Source organism: Tyto alba, unplaced genomic scaffold (genome assembly GCF_018691265.1).
Source record: "Tyto alba isolate M040663 unplaced genomic scaffold, T.alba_DEE_v4.0 Super-Scaffold_2, whole genome shotgun sequence".
Taxonomy (NCBI): Eukaryota; Metazoa; Chordata; class Aves; order Strigiformes; family Tytonidae; genus Tyto; species Tyto alba.
The window spans coordinates 65,059,487-65,087,132 of NW_024881282.1; the positions used below are offsets into that span (position 1 = coordinate 65,059,487).

At 39.1% G+C, this 27,646-nt stretch overlaps 1 protein-coding gene across 2 annotated transcripts in view; it reads right to left on the bottom strand.

Moving 5' to 3' along the window:
• Window positions 1-27,182, bottom strand: part of FAM3C (FAM3 metabolism regulating signaling molecule C) — a 33,495-nt gene extending 6,313 nt beyond the window's left edge. The window contains exons 1-8 of one of the 2 annotated variants that reach the window (XM_042792661.1): window positions 27,043-27,182; window positions 11,938-11,998; window positions 9,308-9,412; window positions 8,098-8,127; window positions 7,560-7,683; window positions 2,823-2,881; window positions 1,335-1,385; window positions 804-888 (exon numbers count right to left, since the gene is read on the bottom strand). In XM_042792661.1, coding sequence (XP_042648595.1) covers window positions 804-888; window positions 1,335-1,385; window positions 2,823-2,881; window positions 7,560-7,683; window positions 8,098-8,127; window positions 9,308-9,412; window positions 11,938-11,950 — 467 coding nt within the window. In that variant the 5' untranslated portion in view covers window positions 11,951-11,998; window positions 27,043-27,182. Of the gene's footprint in view, window positions 1-803; window positions 889-1,334; window positions 1,386-2,822; window positions 2,882-7,559; window positions 7,684-8,097; window positions 8,128-9,307; window positions 9,413-11,937; window positions 11,999-26,458; window positions 26,533-27,042 lie in introns of those variants that run through there. The other variant, XM_033011444.2, reaches the window with a different exon arrangement.
• Window positions 27,183-27,646: the final 464 nt, after the last annotated feature.

Here is a 27,646-nt window from a genome sequence, read left to right on the forward strand (position 1 = left end):
CTCTGTCTTGGAGTTGAACTCAGAAATGTGCTGGACAGAACAGACCAATTTCCACCTGGGTATGTTCTCACAGTCACACTCTTGTGTCCGGATATAACTGAATTTACTAGTGTAAGACAGAATGAGCTATCAACAATAGGAAAACCAGCACATCTCCAAAAAGACAGATATCCTTGGCAGCAGCATACATTCAATAAAAGAGGTGCGGAAGAATTCTTGGGAGCAGCTAGGAACCTACATGGTCTTCAGGAACCAGGGAGGATAAGGGTATGGTTTTAAAATAGTACACTGCAAATATAACATGCAAATATATTCTTCATAGCTATGAGTAAGCAGTTTGTGGGACTGACCATATGCCCTACATTGTCTTCTTGCTGCATAACATCTTTTCTCAGAACATCAAAAAACCCAAATATGTGTATTGATATAGCAATTGGCAATTAGTCGGCTACTAGTCTCAAGATTTTTCAGATTTTGAAACACTTGTGATATTTCTGCTAAAGAGTCTAATATCTAATATATTGTTCCTGTTGTTAGGATCACAAAAGTATACACCTAACAGTCCTCTATGTAAATACACAGATGACCTATTACATCTGGTCAGTTTTAATTTGATCCTTGTTGTCCCCAGATCACATGAGCATTATAAAACTGACAGTGTAGTTTCAAATCTGTCATCTTGGAAGAAAAAAATTGTCAAAACTGATTTTTTTTTTTTTTAATAAAGAAGGCATTTTTTTTTTTCAGTATAAAACAGCATTTAAAAGTTTAAGCTATATTTACAATATAAATCAATGACATACTTGGTTGCACCATCATCATATGTTCCCATTAACACTATCGTTCCATCCTGGATGGACTTCAGAAATTCAATAAATGGTGCCACATCTGAAAAGAGAGAACACAAAACTCTCTAATAACAAGCAACCATTCCATATTTAAACACCTGCAATGCCCTCCTGCAAAGACATTCCTTTTAAGAGTATTCGTAAATGTACTTCTAAATTTATAAAAAAGACACTAGGTGGGAGAAAGATAAAATGCATCAGAGAACTCATTTTACAGAGTTTCATCCATATTGTGTAAAGACAACCACTAGTGGGAACTACTTAGGAGAACAAGTGTGTTTGATTAACCACACCATTCCCTCCCACCCCAACTATTTGTGTTTCTTTAAAGTTGCACCCTCTGCACAATTACAAAGGTAGAGCTGAAGCACTCCCTTCACTATCACCTTAAACCACCACAGCAAATGGAGCTTGTAGAAAGTGAAGGGGGAGAGGAAGAGGCATTTAAGTTGTTTCTCTCTAACCAGCTAACGTAACTGCACCTACCTCCTCCCCACATGTCAAAGAATTTAGTGTCTACTGGTTCTCCTGTTTTACCTGGAGAAAAAGAAATATTTGGTATCAACAAATACAACCAAAATTACTTTACAGACAATATGCCCAACTCCTCTTAATGACTCTTTCAGAGAAAGTGCTGCAGAAGACACCACGTAAATCAATTACTATGGTAACTCTTGCCTTTTATGAAGATTGCTCCTTAAACAGCATAGTAGCTTGTGAAAGGTGCAGGAAAAGGTAAAACGAAAAAAATAGAAGATGCAAACTTCTGATTTTGCTTCAAGTGGCATATAAAATAACACAAAAAGCCCACTGCCTCTAAAACCAATTAAGAGAATTCACTTCGTATATTTGCCTTTTTTTTTTTTTTTTTTTTAAGTTGTCTTTCAAAAAATAGGTAGTACAGCTACAGGTTACCATTAGTGCAACATGGAATGTAAAAAATACAAAAATTACACTGCGTGTTTTGCTACAGAGTGGAAAATTTTAGTCGATTTAAACATCTAGAACAAATAGAAGGAAGTGGACAATACAGTGATCTCGTTAGGTTGTGGGTTTGGTTTTTTTTTTTTTTTTCCACTATGCTGTCTTAAGGCAGTATTTGATGGAAGGTAGAGTTTTCTTTTTAATACATACATTCATTTAAAGTTTGCAAGACAGGGAGAAAGACTGGCAGCTATACAATACAAAGGTAGGTATTATGGGTTTGAACATATTTGAGACTATTTAGGAGGGCCAAATAGGATTAGGCAAGTACTGTTCAAATCATGCTTTAGATGACGTAAACCTGAGCGCGATCCAAAAATAACATGAATTTATACTGCAGTGAAATGACAAAGCGCTATCCCAGAGTTACAAGGAATTGCTTCCTACACATTAAGGACAAATCTGCCAGTAGTGATGTTAAATCCAGACACACAGGTAAATTTGTTTGGTTTTAATGAAAGTTAGGAATCCTGAACACAATTACATAACATGATGTATTTAAGGAGAAAAATCTATACATACAGACTAATCAAATATACTGATTTCAAGCTAGGAAATAATGAGCTGGTCTTTCCATGTAGTAACAGAATGGTTCGGTAAGTTTCATCGAAGAGAGAGCAACAGAAGAATTGAGTCTACAAAGGTTTATTAGTGGTGGCAACACACAAAGTCAAAAGAAGTAGCATGCATCTCATGTCTTTTTCCATTTTATATGTGCATTAAGAATTTATCTGATGTATCACCGACAGTCACCACAGCACTCCACATTACTATTTTTACTGCACATTTTTAGAAACAAAAATGCACTGAGTTTTTCTACTTTCTAACAAAAAGGTCTAAGTGCCAAGATCTGACATTATCTCAGTATAACTATGCTGAATACTTCCTTTTCTCTTCCCACTTGCCTTTCACCATCCTGTAGTATTTCACCTTAGATTTCAGAAATAACTTGAAAATTAAGACAATCTGCTCACTTAAAGTGTCACTTACCATTGACCAAGGCCACATTTATTCCTCTGCCAACATTATTTTTAACTCCACTCATTAAACTGAAATAAAATAAACAATTTTGTTTTTAATAGGACAATCTTCTGATGTGAAATAGTTCTGATTTTTAAATAGGATCAATCAAATTGTAACAGATACATAGTTGAAAGACCACATGTTCACGAGTACTTAAATGAAGCAAAATCTCCTTGAACTATCTGTGTGCTCTTACGGCACCGCTGAGTTGAGAACAATAGACCAAATATCCCCAGTTGTATCCATTTCATTGGATCGCTTAATTATCTTGGTTTCAGAGTATGCGTGTGTATTAAAAGGGTCACAAAAAATAAAGTGCTATTAACATATTTAAGAAAATTCCTTGCAGTTAAAGAACCTGAAACAATAATTTGAAGAGCTTAGCACAGTCATGTAACCAATATTGTAGGCTTTTCTGTAAGCACATAATGAACAAAAACATGTTAAGTTTAAAAGCTAACTAAACAGAAGCATTTAAAATCAATATTGCAGCATCACACTAAGAAACAAGAAAGCCAGAGCCGTTAGTTACCCGTACCTGTATTAGGAAACCTAAAATCAGGAAAAACAGTTAGCACACTGATGGAACTTTAAGTAAAAGTTGAATATAATCTTAGGAGTACAGTTACACATGCCAACAAAACCATCGCAATCTATGACAGCAATTACTTGATCAAACTCAGAGCAGCAAAGGAGCTGGAAAAGAAAAGCTGCATGTGATACAAAAGCCCTTCAGAGCTGTAAAGAAGAGCTAATGGCAACGTCAAGACTATTAGCCAAGATGCTGTGTTGCCTTGAGCCATGGTGGATGCACCGCTCCAGTGAGAGGAAGCTTCCAGACCTCCTCATCCCTTTTCACTGACACTGAATAAAGATCTCCCTTCTGTCTCCAGGTCCCAAATATCCCAGCATTAGTATTTTGAAGCTAGGAGTAGAAGAATTAACATACACAAGGAGAAACAGGAGTAAAACTAGTACATAAATTAAGATAATGAAGAAGCCTTCATCTGTGATTCAAGAAAGCACCTCAGTGGAAGCACACAGGCGCACATATCTCATTAATAGCAAAACCAGATGTTTTAATTCCATCCTTATCAGGACTTCTTTAACCTCCCTAGCTTGCTCTAGGAAGGGGCTGCAGATGTGTACAATCCTATTACATTCAAAACATTTTTCCACATTTCTTCTGCCGATCATATGATTTTCAGGTCATGTCTGAACATTCATGCTAAGCAATGTTTCGGAAGGACCCTGTCCTTACACACACAACTGCAACATCAGCTCTCTTATGCCAATTTACTAGTGAAAGGCTAGAAACAAGAAATGGTCAGTCAAATAAGTACGACAAAAATCTTCCTCTCTGATGCCGTCTTTTGCACTCAGGATGAAGGCATAAGACAAAATTTAGAGGAATGTCAAATTTAATACACAACAATCAGGAACAGACTCAGTTCAGAGAGGCTGTGAAAGACTACTGGTTAACTGTAACTCTTGGCACAGTGACTTAGGTTTTAAAGAACTAATAATCAGAGATGAAAGAATCCATATTCTTCTATTAGTTCTCTAAATGATACCATCTGATAAAAATTCTGATTAAAATTAAAACTCTAATTAAATAACTTCTGAAACAGAAGACTTAAAGTCTTCTGCTGAAATTAAGAATTCAGTTCTGGCTAGTAGGGAACTCCAGAAGTATTTTAACTACTGGAGGATCATTTCTTCTACAATCACATGATTTTCATGTCATGTCTGAGCATCCATTCTAAACAATAAAAACATATGGCAAATAAAGACTGAAAACATAAATGAAAAATAAATAGCCAGTGAAGTTCTGAACACATTCCTTTACTTATGTAAAATTTAGTGGACATTTGCTTTACCAAAAAGCTTAATACCTTCCTTTTATTTTAACTACAAGATTCTCTATAAATAAACAGCAGTCAAAAAATATCCAACACTGGGATGACTAGATGCTGAAAATCCACACATACATAACAAAAGTTGTAATGGATTTCAGACAACAAGCAAATTCTGCAAATACAAATACAAGAATTACTAGTTATTGAAGGAATGCAGTGCGATGTTCTGCTATAAGGTTACTGTGGCACAATTGTGCAACTGGCTTCTTAATAGAAGTAAAACCACATGGAGAAGTTGCTGGTAAAGCAGGACAGCAATATCACCCCTTCTTCTAAAAAGCCCTTGAAGTAGCAACTACAATATTTAATATTTTGATGATGACTACAGTACATTTTTTTCTAATTTGTATTACGTTCTTCCAATATAGGAGAACAAGGCTCTAACTGAACTTCTATATAGCAGAATTCCTACTTCACACCAAAAACCTATATTATTAAAGAGAAAAACTGAGAAATTAAATGCATTCTGAATTATATAACCACCTTTAGTACTCTCATAAACCGACATCTTTATGTTTCATACACAGCAAAACACCTACGGTGGAAAAACCATTGACAAATTATGAAAACTTGTCCCTGGTTCCTTGTCTTGGAAGTATGAAGAATACAAATTAATCAGAAAAACACATTGCTCAGGAGTTCATGAAATATCACTAAAAAAAGAGCTACTGAAAAGGAAGCAAGTTCTTTCAGATCTCTGAGATAATACTTTACGCACCTGAGATAGCTTGTGCACTGTCACAAACACTACAGGCTGTAATGTGACAGTTTTCTCACAGGAGGGCAGCCATTCGCCAGTTTTAGAATTCTTTCAACAACTTACAATCAACAAGTTATGGGAACTTTTGAAGAGAAATCAAACATCTTATGACCAAAGCAGGAGATAATATAAAATTAATCAAATTTTCTGACAGATATTTAAATAGACAAGTCCTCCTCAGGAGGACATTAGAAAGATTTTTGCAAAAGGAAATTGGACTTTACAACTCCAACAGCTGTGCACTAAGGTACACTTTAGTATTAAAAGAATTCAGGATTTCTTGCCTGCAACCACCTTCTTTTTATTATTTTCTTCAGTGAAATATCCAGTAGAGGATGTTGGGTTTTTTTTTTTTGGACACGAACAACAATCTCTTCTTAGTTAACCAATGAGACATTTTAAAAAAATAAAACCAAACAACAACAAACAAGCCCTACAATCCTGAAGTTAAAACATTACTTGCACTGCCACAGCTTCCTAGCAACCAAAGTAAGAAGGTCGAAAGTTTTGCAACACCAACAAAAATACCATGCAGAGATTAGATAAGACTGTACAAAGTCACGAAGTGAATCAATGATAATAATGGAAAGCAGAACCCAGCAGCTTTTGGTTAGAACGTGCAAACGGTGAGCTCATGCTCACTTTGCATGTGCTCCCCAACTACTCCATGGTGCTCCGCTGCAAACGCACTCCTACACAAGCGAGCAATTCTGTGCTAAGTCAGCCGCACAGAGGAACGGCTTGAAATTTGAATGGTGCTTTGTGTTTCTACTAATAACACAAAGCGAAAAAGCTGCACGTGTTTAGTTGCCAGGGAAAAATGCCCCCATTTCAACTTCGCTATATCTTAATTGCTGGTAGTGCTAAAAATAGAGCCTTCTCTAAGATAGTAAAACTAATCTTAGAAATACTGTTGAGAGTGGAAGTGATAGAAAATGTAAACCAATACTTTTTATTCTCTTACAGCTTAATCATCCTATTTACTATATTACATGGGGTTACATTGTTCACAGTGAAGTTGTCATTTGCTCTAGAATTCATTAGCACTAACTGCTGTATGTGCTATCTGAACCACTTTGTATTAACATAGCCTTGGCTGAGAAACAGCTAAACTGGAGTAGTTTAAATGCAAATAGAAGGCAAAAGCTTCTAAGTGTGACTGATACTTAAAAAAATCTGACAACACTATCATCATGTCCTTTCTAACATATGACATGCAAAATTGAGTGGATAGATTACGTTATACAAAGCTGCACACTGGGTGGCAATGAGCAGGAACAAGCTAAAAGCAAAGAAACAAAGATTCTAAATACAAATATTAATATTCCCATTATGGGGATTACTAAAAGGTATTCAGTTAAATACTCAATGCACAGCATTACTGATAATATTGTGTTAAAAATACTGTTATTAGAAATACAGGACTTAAACCCAAACTGTGTTTCAAACGCTTCCTTTCCCCGTTTCACAATTTTAAATTTATTTACTTTAGTTACTATCAGCACAATTAAATAACTACTGATCATTTAAACACTACTTTTCCCTTTTGAACTTGTCCTTTAAAGAAGTGAAAAATATGTTCTAGAATCGGTACTATGAAAATAGTTTAAAAGATGACTTGAAAAAGACAATTTCACAGCACAGTTTTAGCTAATGACATTCAGTTATAGGTATCAAGAGTTATTTAAAATACAGTCGTTCACTGAATCACTATTAGAACAAGTTACTTGGAGGCAAACTTGCCTCCAACTTGACAAAGTCTAACTAATCTTTAAGTCTGTAAACCTGAAATAAAGTGTAAGATATCTTGCATGTATTAAAATAGAGTGCATTTCTGCATTTACTGCAGAGTATTAACTGTGCTTCATCAGCGATTAAGTTATAATGCAATATAATTTTTTCATGTGGTCAAACCATTGGCAAAACACAACCTACAAAGAATAATTTAAACTACTGATTTTGTGTGCAGTGATCCAAGACAACATTTGAAAGAGATACTTAGAGACAACAGGTAAAAATACTTACACATTATCTTCTACACAGATTTTAGGTCCAACTACGTTTGCTGCTCCACTTGCCATTTTGAATGCAAAATGCTTTTCAGGACAAGCTTTAGAGATCCCACATTTGTATCTTGGAGGTTTTGTAGCTTTCAAAAGGAAATAAAACAGGATTTAAGAGACCACCACAGGTAGGCTAATAGAGAAATATCAGTTACTTTTCTGAAGGAATTCAAAGAAAAAAGTAAAAACAAACAGTATCTCATCTGCAGTTTCATAGCAGCTTAAAATACTCTAAGTTCCTGCAGCACCACATTATACTACTTCTTGTTCTTACCCTGCTGCTTCCTCTAGCACTCTCATCAAAAGCCATGAGACAAAACTACAAGTAAAATGCTGGCAAAAACAGACTTTACCAGAAATTTAGGAAAATCGGGAAAAGGGGAAAATTAGTTTCTGATTGCATTTAAAGTGTAATTAAAGCTTTCTTAACTATGGAAATTCAACAGTCTGTTATTAGCAAAAGCAAGTCACAGCAGTAACACATGCATATGAATACTCACAGCGTGCAGCTGCATCCAGTGCTGATCTAGCTAAAATGCAAAAAGAAAGTCTTACAAGATGCTACTACTACAGTGTCATCTGCTATAAGGTATCCTATAAATTTAAAACCTTTCTGTACCCCTATATAAACAATTTGGTTAAAATGAAGTATCAAATACATCTGAACATTATGTTCCAATAAAAGCATTAACCTTTACACGGAAGAAGAATTAAAGTGACCAAGAACTGCATTTAGAAGCACTGCCTTAATTTGTAACTCTCCAGTTAACACAAAGGACCACAGACAGACAAAACCACCAGTGATTTGTGGAGGTGCAGGCACTAAAGTCAAATGAATTCCCTACCTACAGCTTCACCAGGATGGGGCTCCTTCCAACTAACACTGGAAACCTGCAACTCAGGTCTATTTGAACCCAACCATTCATAACTCCCTTTCTTGTGACAGGCAGACACACAGGTGACCTCATCTTGCATATATCTACAATACATCTGTAATACTTAACACCCGCGTCTCTTCAACAATTATTAAAGATGCCTCTGGTGACTGGTTCAGATGTCAGCTCACACTGTAGCAATATGGAGTTAAATAACATGAACCCTACCCACGTACCTAAAATTGGGGGGTTTTGTAATGAAAATCCCCTTTAAAGAAAAGTTGGTTCAAAACAGACTGAATTTTAAGTCATCTCAGCTGCTAATCCTTTTCTGTGCAGAACCTGGACACATCTGAAATGTTTTGATTACTGCACATTCAATTGTACACGGTAATGTACCTGTGCAAGCAAAAAAGCGCACCTAAAACATACATTTTGAATTGCTTAAGCAGCAGAAATGCAGAGTGCAGATTTCCAAAAACATCATTCAAGTCACCTAATTTACAACTCCAGACTAGGACTGTAAATACCAGTAAACAAAAAACACAAAGTTATGCATACTTGGCAGGCAAAAAAAAAAAAAAAAAATAAATAAATCAAACTGATTAAGAGAGTAGGTTAAATATTTCATACAGAAAATAACTTAATACACACAGTATATATTATAGACATATAATATGTATCAAAAAATAACGAGTACACATATTAAAAATAAACACAGAATTCTTAAGTGTAAGAACCTAAGTCAAGCTTAAAGCAAAATGAATACACTATTCTTGATTATGCCTCAAGTAAATATTAATAGATGTCCAGAGAAAACACAGTCATCACTTACCAAATATGTGTCCTAAGTTTGCATCCATTTTTATTTCAAATACTTGAGATATGACATAAAATGTCAATAAAAATATTGCTATGACTACTACCAACTTCGCAGCACCTATTCAGAAGCAGAGAAAAGTTTCAAAAAATTATCTGCAAATGATAACATTAAGTTTACCAAAATTAAAGACGTGAGAAACCTGCATCAGATTACATTAAGGGGAACTCAGAAACAGGATGATCATTTGTGGACTCGCTTAAACAGAAGTAATCTGCAAGAAATGGACATTATAACATAAGCTGCAACTGAGCCAGGCTCCCAGGTTACTATACCAAATACATACGCCGCTCTCAGCTTTCTCCGGCTTCTTACTTGTCTGACAGCACAGTACACCAACTGAGCTCAGCAGCTGGGAGAAACCACAGACTTTTTCATTTAAATCCAGTTTAGCAAAACGAACTAGGCTGACCTAATTGGCTGCTGTCCAAAGGGGAAATTCCCACCTCCCCCTGTTCCACTTCCCTATTGTTAGCCACCTGCATCTGTTTCCTTACCGTTCACAAATACTCATCTTTTTCCCCCCACCCCCCAAATTGAACTACCTGTTTTAATGTATGGCCAAAACAGTGATTAGAGATCTTTTCAAATACTGTAGCTTGGTTTCTTTGGTCAGTCAGGTCTGAGCATTACATAAAAAAAAAAAACAAAAAACAAAAAACAAAACAAAACAAAATAAAACAAACCAAAACACCAACAAACTCAAAACCATTCTCACCTCCTTTTCAACAAATTTATGTTACTGACCTTCAGAAAGAGAGTTTGAAGACTCAAAAGAGCTAATTTAAAAAGTAATAAAAAGCAGTGTCCATCCCCTCCCATTTTTAAAGCTACCTGAGGCTTCAGCATATTAAGTTTTACAAGCCAAACTTTCTCCAGTGCGGAGCGGTCAAACTACATCCTAGGAAAAGAGCTGGAAGCACACAACTACATCTATTTACATCTGAAATGGAAACTCAAGTGTATGTGGTACTGCTATGAAACCCACCATTTTTTAGCATAATTTTCAATAGATTTTTACAGAATACTCCACTCCTAGCTTATTGTAAAATACCGACTGAGAGTAGAAGTTAGGTGAGGAGGCACCTGATCAACATCCTGCCCTTCTGTTTCACCCCAATATGTCAAACTGTTAGAAGCAGCAACCTTACAGCACGCTTCTGTTTCTCAGAATGCCAGCCAAGTAAATCCTTCAGAAAAAAACCAAACTTATGTACTCCTGCAGATCGTCAGAGTGCTGCTGTGACGGGCTGTTCAGAAAACCTTAAAATAGTCAGATTACTCAGCCTTCAGAAGGATAAGAGATGTTAATCAATCCTTCCAAAAGGCTAAAAAAAGACAGGGGGATAGAAAAAGAAAGGAAAGAAGAAGAAAGAGATACAACTTTTTTGTTTGCTTATGCTTTGGTCTTCCTCTCCTATTTTCCCTTTTCGTGTGTGTGAGTACATACATACTAGGTAAGAAAACACAGATACAAGCTTAATTTTAAAATATTATGCTGGAACTCCAAAGATTATTGCACTGAAGGGAAGTGAACCACATGTAAGCACTGGAGAAAACAGACGATCTGAACATATGTTAAGTAGTGGAGAAAAGGTTTTCAAAGCAACACTGCTTAAAAAGACAAGATGGTACCAGATTTTGGAATGTGTCATCTAGCAAGTGGCACTGGGAGAGAGCATGTTGTTTCAAGTAGACAGTAGGTGAGATGAACAAGAACTCAGTCTGAGCACTAACCATCCTCTCCACTCTATATACTGAGACTTTCAACTGAACGGTGAGCACTCCCTCTGAGGGAAAGGTAAGAAATCTCCTAGAAAACTCCTTTAGACTTGAACCAAAAGCAGCCTGCTTGCAACAGGTTAAACATTTCACAGAAACTGCCTTATCTTCTTTGTCTGTGGGTTTTAGCAACATAAGTAGTTTGATAGAAGAAAAACGGAGGTTTGGAAAAGTAATTTTCCAGATGATATAGCCATCTTCTAAAAATTGCATCATTTTCCAGTTCTTTAGCAGATTTACTTTTTTGCAGGTTGCTTCCAGCTATATATTGAGGTTAATAAGGCAACTTTAGAAATAGTGACAAAAATCAGGACTGATTTCATGCATTAAGAAGTTTAATGTGCAACTCTCTTGGAAAAGAAGGTATCATTCTCTCCTAGAAGAGCCAACAGTTGCTTCTTTGCAACATAACACTACAACTATTGATAAAAGCGCAATGCACCAGAAACTCAGAACTCTTCAACTGCCACACAGGCTATTCTGCTGCAAGGAAACATCTACAATAATATTTTCTTGTAGTGTTACATTGGCAAAGATCTTATTTTTACAACCTCGACACCTTCTGTGCAGTTATGGCACCTTAACCAGTCACTGCAGATCAGCGGAAGCGTTTTAACCAGCTGCTTGCTCTCAGACCATCCCAAATTCCAAAATGAGTTTCATTAAACACCGATTAAATGGAACAGCAAAGCCTGCTACACCAGTTAAGTTTATTTTACAACCTTACTGTTACAACTTGTTAATGCTGTCTATAGCACTTGTTTCACAAGTGACAAAAGTCTGATTTTACTGACCGTACTTACCTGCTATTCTCATGTTTAGTCTTCAGCCAGCTGATGACACTACTGCATTAAAAACAGCCACCTAGGGAAAAAAAAAAGTTTATCATTGTAATTAGTAAGGACTTTTGTGATGAGTTAATAGTAAAAAAAACCCATGGATTTTCTAGCCAATAACATCAATGATGATTGTCCTCAATACCTAATATTCTTAATGTTCACAGTAAATGGAAGATTTAAGATGGATTTCTGATGTATTGCTTTCATTTGTTACTCCATGAAACAAGCGTTCTGAAAAAACATTAATTTAATTTCATCAAATCCACTACAAATTCTGTTCAACTTTAAACCCTTCAATCTATGACACAAGTATTTATCAGTGCTGTATCTAAGTAGTCTTTGATTTCCTAAAGCTCTGTGGTAAAAGTCAACAACTCCATCTGCATTGCTTCAAAGTCCTAGCAACTTTCAGACGCAAGTTGTTATTTGGCAACATAACATGGCAAGCTATGCTTTGGAGAGAAAAGATGTAAGCATTTTGGCCTTTAGGATACTGTATAAACTGCATTCAATGGAACAGAAAGAAGGTTATTCTAATACTTTCACCTATGCATTACAGAAATGTAATAAACACATTTGTCACTCATAGCAGCATCCAGAAGATTCATGTGATGGTCAATGCTGAGAGAAGCACCAACCCTAGAACTGAGACTATTTCAGAATAAACTGAAAACCACAGCAAACACCATGTAAGCACACAAGTTTCTTCTTGAGAACAGCTTGCCACCACATAAAGTCAAAACAGGACACAACCTACACAGGCTCTGCTCAAAGGTTACCACCTCCCCCTCAAGAACCCCTTGTCCGTGGGCTGTACCACACCTCTTGTCACAGCTGCAGCTGGCTCATGGTGATGCTCAGCCACGGTGGGCCCACGCCACGCTCAGCCCAGACTTCTATCTCGACTTTCCCCCTACTCCCGATTCAAGAAGCACAGAGCAAAAATGACCACGTACAGCCACTTGGCACTGCCGGCACTGACATGGTATCTATGCAAATTAGGTTTGGCAAACATTGTAATCTTTACTCATGAAGTACTACACATGTATTGGAAACACAGTAATTTGTTTTATAACATTTAAATAGATTAAGCATGTAAAAAAATTTTTTTAAAATTAACTGAAAATAGATTTTGTTCAAAAACAGTATACTACCTGAAGTACTCTACCTCACTTCTGTTCTTATCATCATAAGTAAAAAAGAGCTTTCAGTCACTTTCAAAAATATATGAGGCATTCAGACAAATAACAATCTGTAATCAGTACTTCCCTTCTGGATTTAAAAAAAAAAACAAAAAACAAAAAACAAAAAACAAACACACAAAACAAATAGAAAACAAAACAAAACAAAAAAAACAAAACAAAAAAAATCTCTTTCTGAATTTGTATTTTTCTGCAAAACTACTTATATTTAATATGACAAAAGAAAAACTATTGGCATTCAGGAATCTTGATGGAACATCTTCACTAAGGCTGAATTTGAAAACGTGTAATAAGCTATCATTCTAACCCAAGTAGCCACCCCGCACTCCTATCACAAAAGCTACAATATCTCTAACACACTGCAGTCCTATGCCATGATTTTGAAAGCCAACAAAAATGTTATCTTTAGAAATTATTTGAAAAAACAGTGTTATTAGAAGTCAGAAAATGCAAATCATTTGGAGAAGATCACCAAAATCTCCACATAGCTTTCATGGGCTATGCTAGGGAGGAAAAATTGATATCACACAACCAACCTTTTGCCTTCACTTAACTCAGTATCTGTAAGTTCAGTGATTTGTGTCCAGATTGTCTTTGCCAAAGACACAGTCGTTGTGCTCTACTGCTTAAAGTTTCCAAGAAAACAGTCAGCAGAGGAATAAACAGGAAAAACCAAACACAAGTATAGACATAGTTCTATTATTTTTCTATATTATGTTGAATGCTAAGATTGTACTACAAGGGAAATTTCATAGCATATTATGGACATAATATATCCATTATATTTGTAGCCACATATATTATATCCACATCTCCTTTCAGTGAAAAGCTAGTGTTTAACTGTCTTACAAAAAGGCAAAAAGCATCTGACAGGACAGATAAACTAATTTTATTTCAATGTCTGTAAACAGAATTATTTGATGCTCTTCCCTCCCCATCCCCAGAAACGTATCAACTTTAAAATAAACACTGTCTGTAGTTTGAACAACCCCAAGCTTGTTTTAAGTCAGCACTGAAAAAAAACACAAACTTTCCTCTTTTTGTTTTACTGTAACAAAAGCACATAATGAATTCAAAGCATGAAAGCAAGAATATGGACAAAAACGAAAAGCAGAAACTAAGTGAAACGATCACAATCCAGCCTTGACTGCAGAATGCCTTTATCCCAACACCCCCCATCCACCCATCTCAGTGATCATTATTTGACTGCAACAAATAAACAACAGATGCTTTTTTTTAAGTATGAAACATTTTCAATTTACAAAACAAAAATGACTATGTTATGCCTCAACTGGAAAGGAATTTAAAAAGTGATTTAGAGATTCTTTTCCTAAATTACAGCATACAAAAAAATTGTAGGTTTTCATCTAGAGAATAAATACAGGAATGTTATAGTACAGATAAATGTTGCACAGCATTTTCCAGCTGCAAGAGAATAATTTATGAACACAAATTCTTTTCCCTATACAGTATTATCTTAGAGGGTTTTTTTTCATTCAAGACAAAACAGGAATAGGACATCCCATGAGACCTTATGAATGCCTCTAAACCATTACTCCACATCTTTAGTATCAGACCTCAGAATTGGAATTACAGAAGCAATATAAAAATGGATTTGGAATTTCTAACAGTGCTATCTTTAGGACCATTTAAAAACAAGGATCACAGGACCACAACTGAGTTTGCTCAGTCTCAGATGCACAAAACTAGTAGCAACAACATCCCTTTGCTTTAGAAATGGCCTAGATAAACAAAAAAATCAAGTACTATTTTTATCCTCTTTGACAGAAGATTCCATCAAGCAGGAGCAGTAGAATTACAACCTAAGTATCATTTTGACTTATGAACGTCCAGTAATACAAATAACCATCCCATTACTACATTAATGTAATTTATCTCTATATCACTTAGTCAGAGACTGAAGCAGGAGATGCAGCCTATAGCAGGGTCTATAGGCAGCCCCCTGGTGAGCATAGCAGAATTCTATACAGACACAAAGGCCAAGGAGAGCACCACAAAACAGGCAACAGAAGCGATCAACATCTACAAGTGACAAAGTAAAATGGCAGGTTTTGGGAAGCATTATAATTGTATCAATGTGAAACATGGATTTTCTTATTCTTCAGATTGTTTTCTTGGTGCAGAACTTCAGGGGTTTATCAGTCAAGGTCTAAAACCTGGGCAGTGGAAAGAAACCAAAAAAATCCCACATATGCAGCATCAAGTGCCTTGAAACAAGAAGCTATCCACAGAAGAACCTAAAACCAGAGCCTTCAGGCTGGTATTCCTCTATGTCAAGAGAAAAGAAGTTGTTATTCCCCAGGGTAGCCTAATGGAAGGAGAGGTGTGACAAATTGCAGGTTTACATCTACGATGGATAGCAATAAAAATGTTTTAAATCAAAACAAATTCTAGTCACTATCAGCACAGTCAAATACCCGCACATAACACGTGCACTCATTCACAAGATGAATACCACTGTGAACTTCAGATAATCTAGCAAACCTCCAATATTTCTGTTTATCAAAGGAATCTTGTGCAACTCTTCACGAGGCTGAAGGAGCATGGTCTCCTTTAACTATGATCTCTCAGTGCTAAAGGTGCAGACACATCTTCTCTTGGCAACAACCGCATCTGACAAAGAGCTTTCTGAACCCTGCGGCCTGCCAGCGCCAATGCACGGGAGCCAGCATGCAGGAGAACATTCAGTGGCAAGATGATCAGACTAGTGATCTCTCCACTACAGCAAGCCATATCCACATCTCAAGTAAAGAGCACAAAACTACAAAGAGGTTGTGGTCTACAGGCTGGTAGATTCAGGCCTCTTGTCAATAGCTGGTAGATAGTTCCTTAAAAAGGCTTCGATGATGCTAACCTTCAGCCGAGCTCAGCCAGCCATGCTGGTCCAGTGTGATGGTCAAATTCCAGTATGTAAAAGCTGTGGAATACTGAATAGTAGAAAACAAAGAAGGGAATGCTTTGTTAAACTGATGTAGAAAGTTCTCTCCAAACTGGCAGAACACAATCAACTTAACAACAAAAGTAAGAGAAAACCGGCAGAGAGCCAGAAAGATGGTGCCATATTAGCAAGTTCAGAAATTGCTCTTTCAGCACAGCCCAGTGCATGGATTGCTCAATCCCTCAAGAGGAAGGAAAAGGTAGACAGCTCACTGAAGCAGACAAGACAAGAAGTTACAGGTTATAAATCCTTTTTGAATGCTGGCAGGTCATTGTCCAGTTCCCTGCATGGAGTTCACATCTATCCATTCAGAAAAGTTATTTACTCTAGATTCAAACTGCTAGGGAGTGGATATGCAGAAAGACAGCTGGGACCTGAGGTTACTGGTTGCTTTTATCTATCCCATCCATCCTTGTGCATTGTATTTTGTCCCAAGGCAGAGGCAATTTCCAGATATTGCAATTTCCAGTGCCAAAGCCATGTCAAGCAACGCCCCATGACAGCCCAAAATGCTATTTATACATAGGACAACATAAAAAAAGTAGAAGAAACAACAGCTTACAATAAAAAAAAAAAAAAAAAAAAAAAAAAAAAGGAAGAGAGAAATGGGGTTTCCCCCACTGCTCCTCTTGTTGATTAACTTCTGTGGGGATAACAGACTGAACACAAATTTGATACATTTAGTACATACATTGACATAGCTACTGCACATACGTTGATAGATACTAAAACTAGCTTCATTCAGTAGAGCACCAGATGCTTGTTTTTAAAAGTGACTTGTATCTCTTGAGGGAACCCTGTCAAGTACTTCACACCCGGGCCCTTATATTATAACTTACTTCAGGATAACTACAAGCCTATAATCCTGCCAAACAATCATTATGTTTTATTAGATGATATAAAGTTTCTAACACACTGAAATTGAGTTTTTTCTGCATTCACGTATTAGATATTACACTCCTCAAGCAAGTTTTCTTCCTAGAATCAAGGTGCAAGAGGAAATTGTACTGAGGTTAGTAAAGGAATAGAAAAAATACATACAAACAGTTATTAATATTGCCACACTGACACAACCTTGAATAAAGTCCAGATTTCAGTCCCAAGCTGAACGCAATTCAATCCAATCAATTCTTTATCAGACTTTCTCAACACTCTTGCCCAGAGACGGTGCCATGGGACGCACCACGCAGAGCATACGTCACTCGGACACAGCCTCTACGCTGCTTACTGTGCATGAAAACTTTGGCCACTTGCAATGTACTGCTGTTAATAAGGGTTTTTCAAATACGATTGTAATCAATATTTTTATGGATAATAATGAAACATGCAGATTAGTCTATTTCATTCCCAAGATAATAGTATTTCCATTAGCAATTTGATAGTCTGCATAGATTATACATAAGAAATGGGCACACAAAACCAAGTAAAGATAAGGCATGAATTTAGAAGGTCAAGATAATTTTAAATTCTGACATTATTTGATTAGAAAAAAGTACCCCAATCAACAATATTTAATAAAAGAGAAAGCAATACACTTCAAAACGGACATTACGTGCAGCAAAACAGGCAGCAGAAATGAAGAAAAGGATCCAAGAGATTATAGCAGCTCTCATATTGGGGTCAACAATGTGGTGCTGCTGCAAAAGTGTAACTGGCTCACTGTGAACTGTACCAACAGGATTGCTGTGTATGAAACAGAAGTCAATTATTCTGCTCTGCCTAAACAAACAAAAAATACTCTGCCCTATGTGCCATCTAGACTTTTAACTGAGACCCGTATGTAGTTTTTTCTGTCTTAAAGCATAATCCCCAAATGGAAGAATCCAGATACCGATTATATGACGTAAATAAAACAACTACGGGCTAAAAGAATCCAGTTTGCTTTGCAAGGAACTGTGAAAGCAAAGAGACCTTTGTCTCTTACCTCCAAGGTGCAATATAAAAATTGTTTTAAAAGATGCTGAGATGAACTGTTCTCAATACCCACCAGTTGCTGCTTATCTACTTGTAGCTATAACGTTGAAGAAAAACAACTTTCCAGCTACAAGAATAACCAAGAAATACATTAAAAGGCTGTAAATTATCATAAAAATCTGGCAAAATACAAATCAGGTTTTCTTAATCTAGGTAGTCTACACGGTGCAAGTTGGTTTCACCTTCAGGATTAACTCCGTATTTCTACAGAATTATGTGCAAATCTGTACTCAGATATGTAATACTAAATCTGTATCAGCCTAAAATTATTTGAATTAAATTCAGAGGGAAATTCCCCCCCCCAATAGAATTTAAGAGTTTGTATAATTTCAAAAATGGTCAAATAATGTTATACCTGTTTTCATCTGTATTTACCATCTGTTAACATGAATAGCATACCAAGTACACTGTATTAGAATGAGATAAGCATTCAAAATTACTTAGTACCAAAAGAAAAAATAAAAAAAGGCCTGATCTTTTATTTTTATTTCTGAGTCATAACTAGATTAGGACAGTGTTTATTTTTGCAGCACAAACTACACCTTCCTCAATGATTAGCAAATGCATTTTTTTCCTGTCAGGTAACAGCTAAAACAAAAAGCCATTTTACCTTTTCGTACCTGGTAAAATGCAGTAAGTGAAACAACATTTTGTTTAATCCAGACTTGGTTAATAGACTCTTCACTCTGTTGTCTTCAAGCAGTTCAGTTCAGAGCAGTGGTGGTTTTCTACTCAAAATTACAGAGTGAATTAGCAATGTCAGGGACAGCATTAGCTATTCCATATGTGAGCTCTGGTTTTAAACCAGTGGTTGTGCCAACCTGAATTACATGCTGCAGACCAAACAGCTGAGACTGTAGAAATCATTTCAAGTCTAAATATGAGCAGGAATCTAGGCTTCTAGTATGATCACTTTATTCAAATACAAGAATCACCCAGATGGTTGCTTACCCTTCTACTAGACTACACATAGTCTTTCCACGTTTACAGAATTCATTTAATTTGAAACTGATGAAAGGCACACATAGAGAAGAACTACATCTTTAAGAGAGTAATTACTGTAGTTCAACTTTATTGTATAATCATGCACCATTTGTGTCTTCTGATGACACAGGCTGTGACCCAAGTAGTTGTTCTCTACAGGAACTCCTACAACCATATGAATTCCTTGTGGTTATGGCAGAAATCCACACAGGCAAAATGTCTGTCCACACTGAACAACTTACAGACTCCCAGGTATATATTTTTTTTCCCCTTTGAAACAAACACTCAAACACTACCATAAAGTATAATCATTAGCATCTTATAAAAAATGATACCACCTGAATTGTATTCTTCCATATGCACGTAAAATTCATCTTGGTATTCTGACAACACTGAATTATACCCAAAGTGTTTGCGTGTTAAAATGAGATTTTATTTTACTTCTATCAACTGTAAATGAAACCCAGATAAATTTCAGAAGTGAAACCCAAACTTACTCCAAAATTAAATATACGTAAGTCATCTACCACTGCATGCTCTCTGTTGCAAATACTGCCATGTGGTTTCATTTCTAAGAAAGGAAATACGCATGAGAAGAAGCATTATGCCAAAGTGTTTTGATACCTGATGTGCAAAACAAGTGTTTCCCAAATGACGTGTCAAATCACTGACACGTCAAGCAAGATTTTGCTAGTGGCATCAATCCAGTACTTTCACCTTAGGCAACACACAAACTAGTCAGTCTCAAACATAGAAAAATTCTCCTGAATCCTGTGAAGACTGAGGTAGAAGTACTAAGGCATTCTTCCCACTGAGAATGAAACTCAATCAATATTCCTTTTGCAATGAACAAAACAAAAAACCCCAAATTTTATAAGCACCTAATCCACACTTTGAAGACTATTCCCAAATATTAGACAAAATTTGCTGGTCCATATATTTAAACAGGATTTAATTTACTATTTGTATGCGATAAAGTACACTGTACCATTGCTGCTGGATTACCTATTAAAGAAGATCTTTAGCCCTGTATTTCATAGGGTTGGATAAGATCAAATAAGAGAAATTCAGGTAAAGTCCTCAAGGACAAACTGCTGAACCTCATTCACCCACTTGCTTTTCAACCTCATCACAGAGAAGCACATAAATCTCACAAAAGAGATTTAAGAGAGAGAGGATTAACATTTTCTTCTGTCAGATGACAAACAAATTATTTCATAACTGAAGTACTGTTGCAATTGCCACCTGTTCAAAGGTTCAATCCCACTGGTTTGGTTTCTGTTTGGTTGGTTGTTTTTTTTTTTTTGGGTTTTTTTTTTTTGTTTGTTTGTTTTTTTGTTTTTTTTTTTAAGAAACAAATTACCACAGTGATTTCGTAAGACAGCAAAGTCTGTTCAGTCTTTCCACAACAGGGAGGAGTAAATAAAGCTTTGCAATGCATTTATCTGCAAGATCACCAGGTCTCACTCAAAACAAGGTGTTGTCAGAATCCAGAAGTTTCAAATCTACAACAGCTTTCACATCTTTGTATCAATAAAAAAAATATCAAGACTGTTATCAGAATAATGTGTTACTACCATGCATCTTACTCTGCCCCATACAGCAGTTCTCAACAGAACTACCATACAAAAAGGTTACAGGTCTGACAAATAATTAACATATATATAATTACTATGACTTGATACAACCACACATGACCACCACAGAAATTTAGTTGAGGCTATGGTTACAGCATGTCACTTCACACTGGGGCACATTTTAAATGAAGTTATCAAGCAAGCAAGCAAAACAGGAATGGAGCATTACAAATACTTCCTTTATAGGTCCAAGTTTACTGCAGGAAGACCAATCCGCTCCTCTGCACTACTATTCTCCCCAAGCACAGCCTGACTCCAGATAGTAGTTTTAAGATGTCAGAATGAGATCACCATCTTATGAGTGAGATTCATTTACTGCAAAGACCACCACAGTGACCTCGTCAGGGCTGCACACCGAGACCACAGACACAGCGAGGCATGGAGCTCCGATATATTTTGCATGGCAGAGAGGACCAAGGGTACTGATAGTAGCAAGGGACATCACCACACACTGCTGCAAAAAAAAAAAAAAAAGAATATGATACTGCCAAGGATTTAAGCTTCTTTAACAAAAGCTTAGCATGATCTGAGGCTGCATACTGGAGAGGACTTTTAACCTATGCTCAGTAGCAAGCTGATCTCACCAGGAAGCTGGGATGTGCTTCTGGGATAAGCACTCCCCGGTGAAAGTCACTGCTCAGAGCACTGCTGGCATCTCCCTCCTCTTGCTCCAAGGGACACAAAAACCCCTATTCTACCACAGAGCCCCTTCTCATCCACTTATCTCCCATGCGGGGATGCACTTCGGCCCTTTTCAGGACAGAAAGAACATGCTGCTGGCTGAGTGGAGCACCCAGATGAGAAAGCATCGCGTGTCAGCTCTGGGGAAAAGGGGCAGCAGCACAGCAAGCCCAGTGTGCAAAGGGGTCATGCTATGCCTACAAGACACTGAAGAGTGGGATCATAACTGCAGATATGAGACTGCTGTTGGTGACTAATAACCTCCATGCTGCATGATGCACTCAGTAAATTTGCAGATGACACCAAGTTGGGCAGGAGTGTTGATCTGCTTGAGGGAAGGAAGGCTCGGCAGAGGGATCTGGACAGACTGGACTGATGGGCTGCGACCAGTTGTATGAGGTTCAACAAGGCTCAGTGCCGGGTCCTGCACTGGGGTCACAACAACCCCATGCAATGCTACAGGCTTGGGGAAGAGTGGCTGGAAAGCTGCCTGGTGGAAAAGGACGTGGGGATACCGGTCAATAGCTGGCTGGCTGAATGCGAGCCAACAGTGTGCCCAGGTGGCCAAGAAGGGCAACAGCATCCTGGCTTGTACCAGAAATAGTGTGGCCAGCAGGACATGGGAAGTGATTGTCCCCCTGTACTCGGCACCGGTGCGGCAGCACATCAAATACTGTGTTCAGTTTTGGGCCCCTTCCTACAGGAAAGACAATGAGGTGCTGGAGTGTATCCAAAGAAGGCCAATGAAACTGGTGAAGGATCTGGAGCACAAGTCATACAAGGAGCAGCTGAGGGAACTGGGGTTGTTTAGCCTGGAGAAAAGGAGGCTGAGGGGAGACTTTATCGCGCTCTAAAACTATGAGGTTATAGCGAGGTGGGTGTCAAGTCTCTTCTCCTGAGTAACAAGCAATAGGACAAGAGGAAATAGCCTCAAATTGCAGTGGCGGGTGGGGGTGTGTGGGGGCAGTGTTAGATTGGTTATTAGGAAAAATTTCTTCACCTAAAGCATTGTCAAGCATTGGCACAGGCTGCCCAGGGAAGTGGTTGAGTCACCATCTCTGGAGGTATTTAAAAGACGTGCAGATGCGATGCTTAGGGACATGGTTCAGTGATGGATATGGCAGTGTTAGGTTAACAGTCAGACTCAATGATCTTAAAGGTCCTTTCCAACCAAAACGATTCTATAATGAAGTAAATCGCATGATCCTTAACAGCTCTAGAGTGACTCACTTCTTCCTACTGAAGACACAAAGAGAGAGCAACAGAAACTGCACTCTAGACTGGTTTTTGAGCATGAAGGGATTAGAACAAAGATCCCTAACCTGTCTCCTGGCTGGGTACAATCTTTCAGCAACCAGTACTAAACAGATAAGACATATCGGAGAAGAATTAATTTCACAGCAAAAAAAAAAAATCTAGGGGCAATGTATTCTTGTACTTTTATGTATATATATACTTTGTATACTTTATTGTTTAGTTAACAATTGGTACACACCCTACTAGCTAAAATCCAACACAGCCACCTTCTATCCTTTGAGATTTTAAAATCTAAGAATCATTATAGGTGGGAAAAATTAAAGTTATGTGGGATAGTAAGTTACTGCAGGTCATCACCTACGAAATTTGCCAAATTAAGTATGCATACACTAATCTGAGGAACAGCATCCCTCAGTGATAGAAGGGTGCTTACCACTGACACTATACAAAGCTAACACAAAGATGCTGGTATACAATCACTGTATACTGTAAGAACTCCTGATGTCATGCCTCTCTGAATCATGCTGTTGTAAGAGAAATTCACTAATTATTATAGAAATTCCTGTAATGAACTCCTGCCTGAATCGACTCAAATGCAGTTCTGAAACCATTCAGGTGTCACTGAAGTTCAGCTGACCATCAAACAAACAGCCATGGCAGCTCCCTCAAACACCTCACTTGGTACTTGCAAGAATGTCTGGGCTCATCCAGAAGCAGAAATAAGTGTCTGGGAGCAGGCCAGCAGCTTTCTAGCAGCTTCTACCAGTTTAAATGTTTTTGAAATGATGACTCAACTAACTGGTGATACCAAAACAGATCGAGAAAAAATCTTTGCTACTAGGAAATGGTTACTTTCTCCTCAGATAAAAAGAAAACTGGAGAGAGGGTGGGAAAAAGAAAGTCAGCTAGTCACAAGAAGCAAGCAAGGCTTACGAATAGAGAAGAGACTATAAGTGTTATCTATTTTGATGTTAATTAAGATTTTAACCAGACTCTCATGAGAACTACCATGCTTTTGTACACATAAACACATTGTGCAACTTTCTGCCATTAAAACTGACTCAACAGCAGTGCCCATTAAATGCAGGGCAGAGTTTACTCCAGCAGCTCCCTCTGTCCTGACAGTCTTGCAAAGCTTCTCCCTTCTCCCACAAAGTCTCTTCCATACCCTCTTGGCATTGACCTCCAACAAGAGCTGGAAAAAGCTAAGTTGCAACTCTGTTTGCAAAGGAAGATACAAACTATTTTTTTTTATCACAGAAATATGGTACTGTATATGGGGAGCAAAAACAGTTGAACAATTCCAAAAGAGTAACTATTGATAACTCCCTGTGAAAAATTAAGTGACTGGATTTCAGGCAGCCTGGGTAAAATAATATTTAATATTGTCACCAATGACTTAGACTACTGAATAGGGATAAGCTTTTTAAATTTGTGGGTAACATCAAGATGCAGGCGGATGCAAACAAATTACAGGGTAGAATGAGAACTACAAATTATCCAGAAAAAATATTTCTTTCTTTTAAGAAAAAAAAAAAAGAAAAAAACAAAATAAAAGTCCTCTCAGGACACATATACCATTAAGAAAAGCATGAGGAGGCTATGCTTGTATTCATGGTTAGACACAGGCGTTTTAGACGATGAAGCAGGAAGAAAGGAAGACCTATTTATAGGTTACAGATGCTTTAACATACATCCGAGTTGAAAATTCTGCTGCTAAGAAATGAGATTTCAAGCAGCAATACCAGTTTAAAGTTATTTCCTCATCACTGCTCTTTCCTGTTCTCACATCGCAGGGCCTTAGGCCTGGATAGTACTAGGAAACATAAAAATTTATGATAGGTGAGCTCACCCACCAGGTTGCTCCAGCCCACTCACCATTTCTCCAGTTCAGAACACATGATTTTGCTCATTAAGGAAAGCTAACTCAGTAAAAGATTTAATGTAAGTTCTGACAGATCAGCAGACAATTTTTAGGAGGGTCAGGAGGCAAAGCACAGCAGCATCAGGCTGTTAGATTCGCTCAGCCATCTCATGAAGTCTTACTGCAAGACTTCAAGACTTCTGACAATACTGCAGATTACATTTTTCCGAAAGTAATCCAGAGAATTTATGGACAGCCTTGGTTTCAGATCAGTGTGAGACTTCTCGGAGGGATCTTTCTAAACTCTGAAACAATTACAGTAATTCCAACACTATTGACAGCAAAACAATTGTCACAGGATTGTACAGCTGGCCACCAGCAGAGAAAACACCCAGGTTTACAATTATTATGCCTTAAATCCTACACTTTCTCACTATATTTTACTGAAAAACTCAAAACTGAACATATATATATATATCACTTACATTAGGGCTCACGGAGGTATTGATTGCCAATACAAGCGGTAAAACTCGCAGTCCTTACACTCCCATGTCAACCCTCTGACTTCACTGGCAGGTTTTAAAAGCAGATCCTAAATTCTATTCAAGCAACAACTTCTCTTTGAACAATTTAAATCTTACAGAACAAGTTATCTGTGCCTCCTGCTGATTAATCTTATGGAGACCTAATCTTTAAGCTACAAAATAATCTGTAGGCAAACTTATTTTTACAGCTTACATGGTACCAATCCATTTCATGATCTTACAGAAGAAAAATCCCAATCACGTATAATATGCTAATATTCTGAACAAAACTGAAAACTAAACATTCACGAGTTCACTTTTTAAATATCAGCTTGCCAAGGTTCTACTAAATTCTCAAACTAGTTCCACTAAATTCTCAAACTCGTCTACATTATCACTCTTTTCTTAAGGCACTGAGAATTCTCATTAAGCGTAGAGCACATAAGCCCTGAAGCACTCTGGCAACACCTAGAGAGGCTAGGCACTAACTTGTGGGTACCCCAAGGTGACTTTAGTAACTATCTACTCTGCACTTTTACTGGGTGAAATAGCTGGGACTGCTGGAAAGGGATGGAAGCAATGGCCTGCAACAAACCGGGTGCCTCCTCCATCCCAAAGTGATTAGATGTTATTACATAACAATACCAAGCTATTAGCTTGTGAAGAGCCTACCTGCAGGCCTAAAGCAAGTTACAAAACTTGTTTTGCCACACAGACAAGTATGTAAACCAAGAGATGAAAAAGACTTCTTCATACTTAAAAGAATCCCTGGGAGGGGCATATGTGCTAATGAATACATTCGTACTTTGATTAGTTTCACAGGCTTTAAAAAAAGACTGTTGTACACAGCCATTTCTGGTTTCATTTTCCCTAAATAATTCTCTTACTAGTATTAAATAAATACTTTGCTAAAAGAAGAGGACCAGTCAGCTACGTTCACCAGCAAAGAACCACCGCGGGCTGAAAGCGTGCGTGGCATCACAGGGCACACACAGTATCACAAAGAATACCTGGCATACTCAGAGACCTTTACAAAAGTTTGGAGTTACTACATTATCATTTAACCTCTTTCAAATGCGAGCAAATCGAATGATAACGAAATCAAGTGAGTTCCACAGCCCCTCAGCAGCTCAGGTAAAAACGTAACTTAAGATATGGCAGCATTTGCCTACCACAAAAAAAAAAAAAAAAAAAAAAAAAAAAAGGCAAAACAGTATAGAATTACTGTATTTTCTCCTACTTCAGCAACTCGGAGGCTAGAAACCAAAGGAACACTGACTGCTTCGACAAGTACCTCTCTGCCCGTCTGGATGCACAGCACATTCTCCTATCAGTTCCGGACCGTTCTCCGTAACGGTATTACTTAGTGTTTTAGTTAAGAAGAGTTGAGCCTCGTAACCCACCTAACAACCAACTCCGCGATCCAGAGGTCCACAAAGAGAAGAGCAAAACCACGGAAAAGCAGCGCCCTTTCACTTTCGCCGCGCCGAGCCTGTTTCAGCACACACTTACTTCACTGGACCGAGGCGGCCAGCGTCGCCCAGAGCCGCCGCCACCCGCTGCCTCCGCCCGCCGCTCCGGCAGCGCCGAGCGCTCGCAGAGGGCCGGGCCGGGGAGCGGCTCCCGGCCCCACGCCGGGCCGGCCCACGGGGGAAAGGAAGGGAACGAGGAGGAGAAAAGGGGGGACCCCCGTCCCGCCGCTGACCCGCGCCCGGGGCCCCAGCCCGCCTCACCGCTCCCCGTGGCGGGAGGGGACGGGGAAGTCGGCGCGGGGAAGTTGCCCCGCCGGGGGGGGGGAGGCCGGCAGCGGAGGCGAGGGCAGGCGGCCAGCGCCAGCCTGGCGCGGCTGCCCCCGCGCAGGGGAGAGCGATGCGCGCCCGAGCGGCAAAGCCCGGCGGCGGGAGGGGCGGGGGCCGCCCGCCGCCTCAGGGAGGGGGACGCGGGCGCCAGCCCCCCCCCCCCCCCCGCTGGGAACGCCAGCCCTTACCTGGGCTGCAGGGAGCCGGGCGGGTGGCGCAGCGTCCCCTCAGCGGCCGCAGCGCGCAGGCTGCCCCGGCCCGCCCGCCGGCGACGGAGCAGGAAGCCGAGCGGAGCCGCCGCCGCCGCAGAGGCTGAGGGAGGCGCGAGGGAGCGGCGCGCCCGCCCCCTACCGGTGGCGGACCGGGGCCGCGGCGGCACCGCCCCACAGCCGCGCGCGCCCGCCCGCGGCCCTCGCCGCGCCTCGACCTCCCGCCCCCCCGCCGCCACCGCGGGGCGGACACGGGTGGGGTGCGCGCGAGGTTCGGCGCGCCTCGCCCGCCTCGCGGCCGGGCCCCTTCCCGCTGCCCACGGGAGCTTTCTGCACGCCACGCCGAAGGCGCCCCGGCGTGGGCCGGCTGGGCTGGGCTGGGCTGGGCTGGGTGGCCACCGGCGGGCTCCCGCGACGACCCCACGGGCCGGGCTCTCGGCCGCAAGTGGACGCCCGAGGGGGCGAGGTGTGCCCACTCGCCTGGGGCCCCGGGACGCCCGGGACTGCGAGGCTGAAACGCTTATGCTTGTTTCCTTTTCTATTTTAAACACACTTTTTTTTTTTTTTTTTTTTTTTTTCCCCA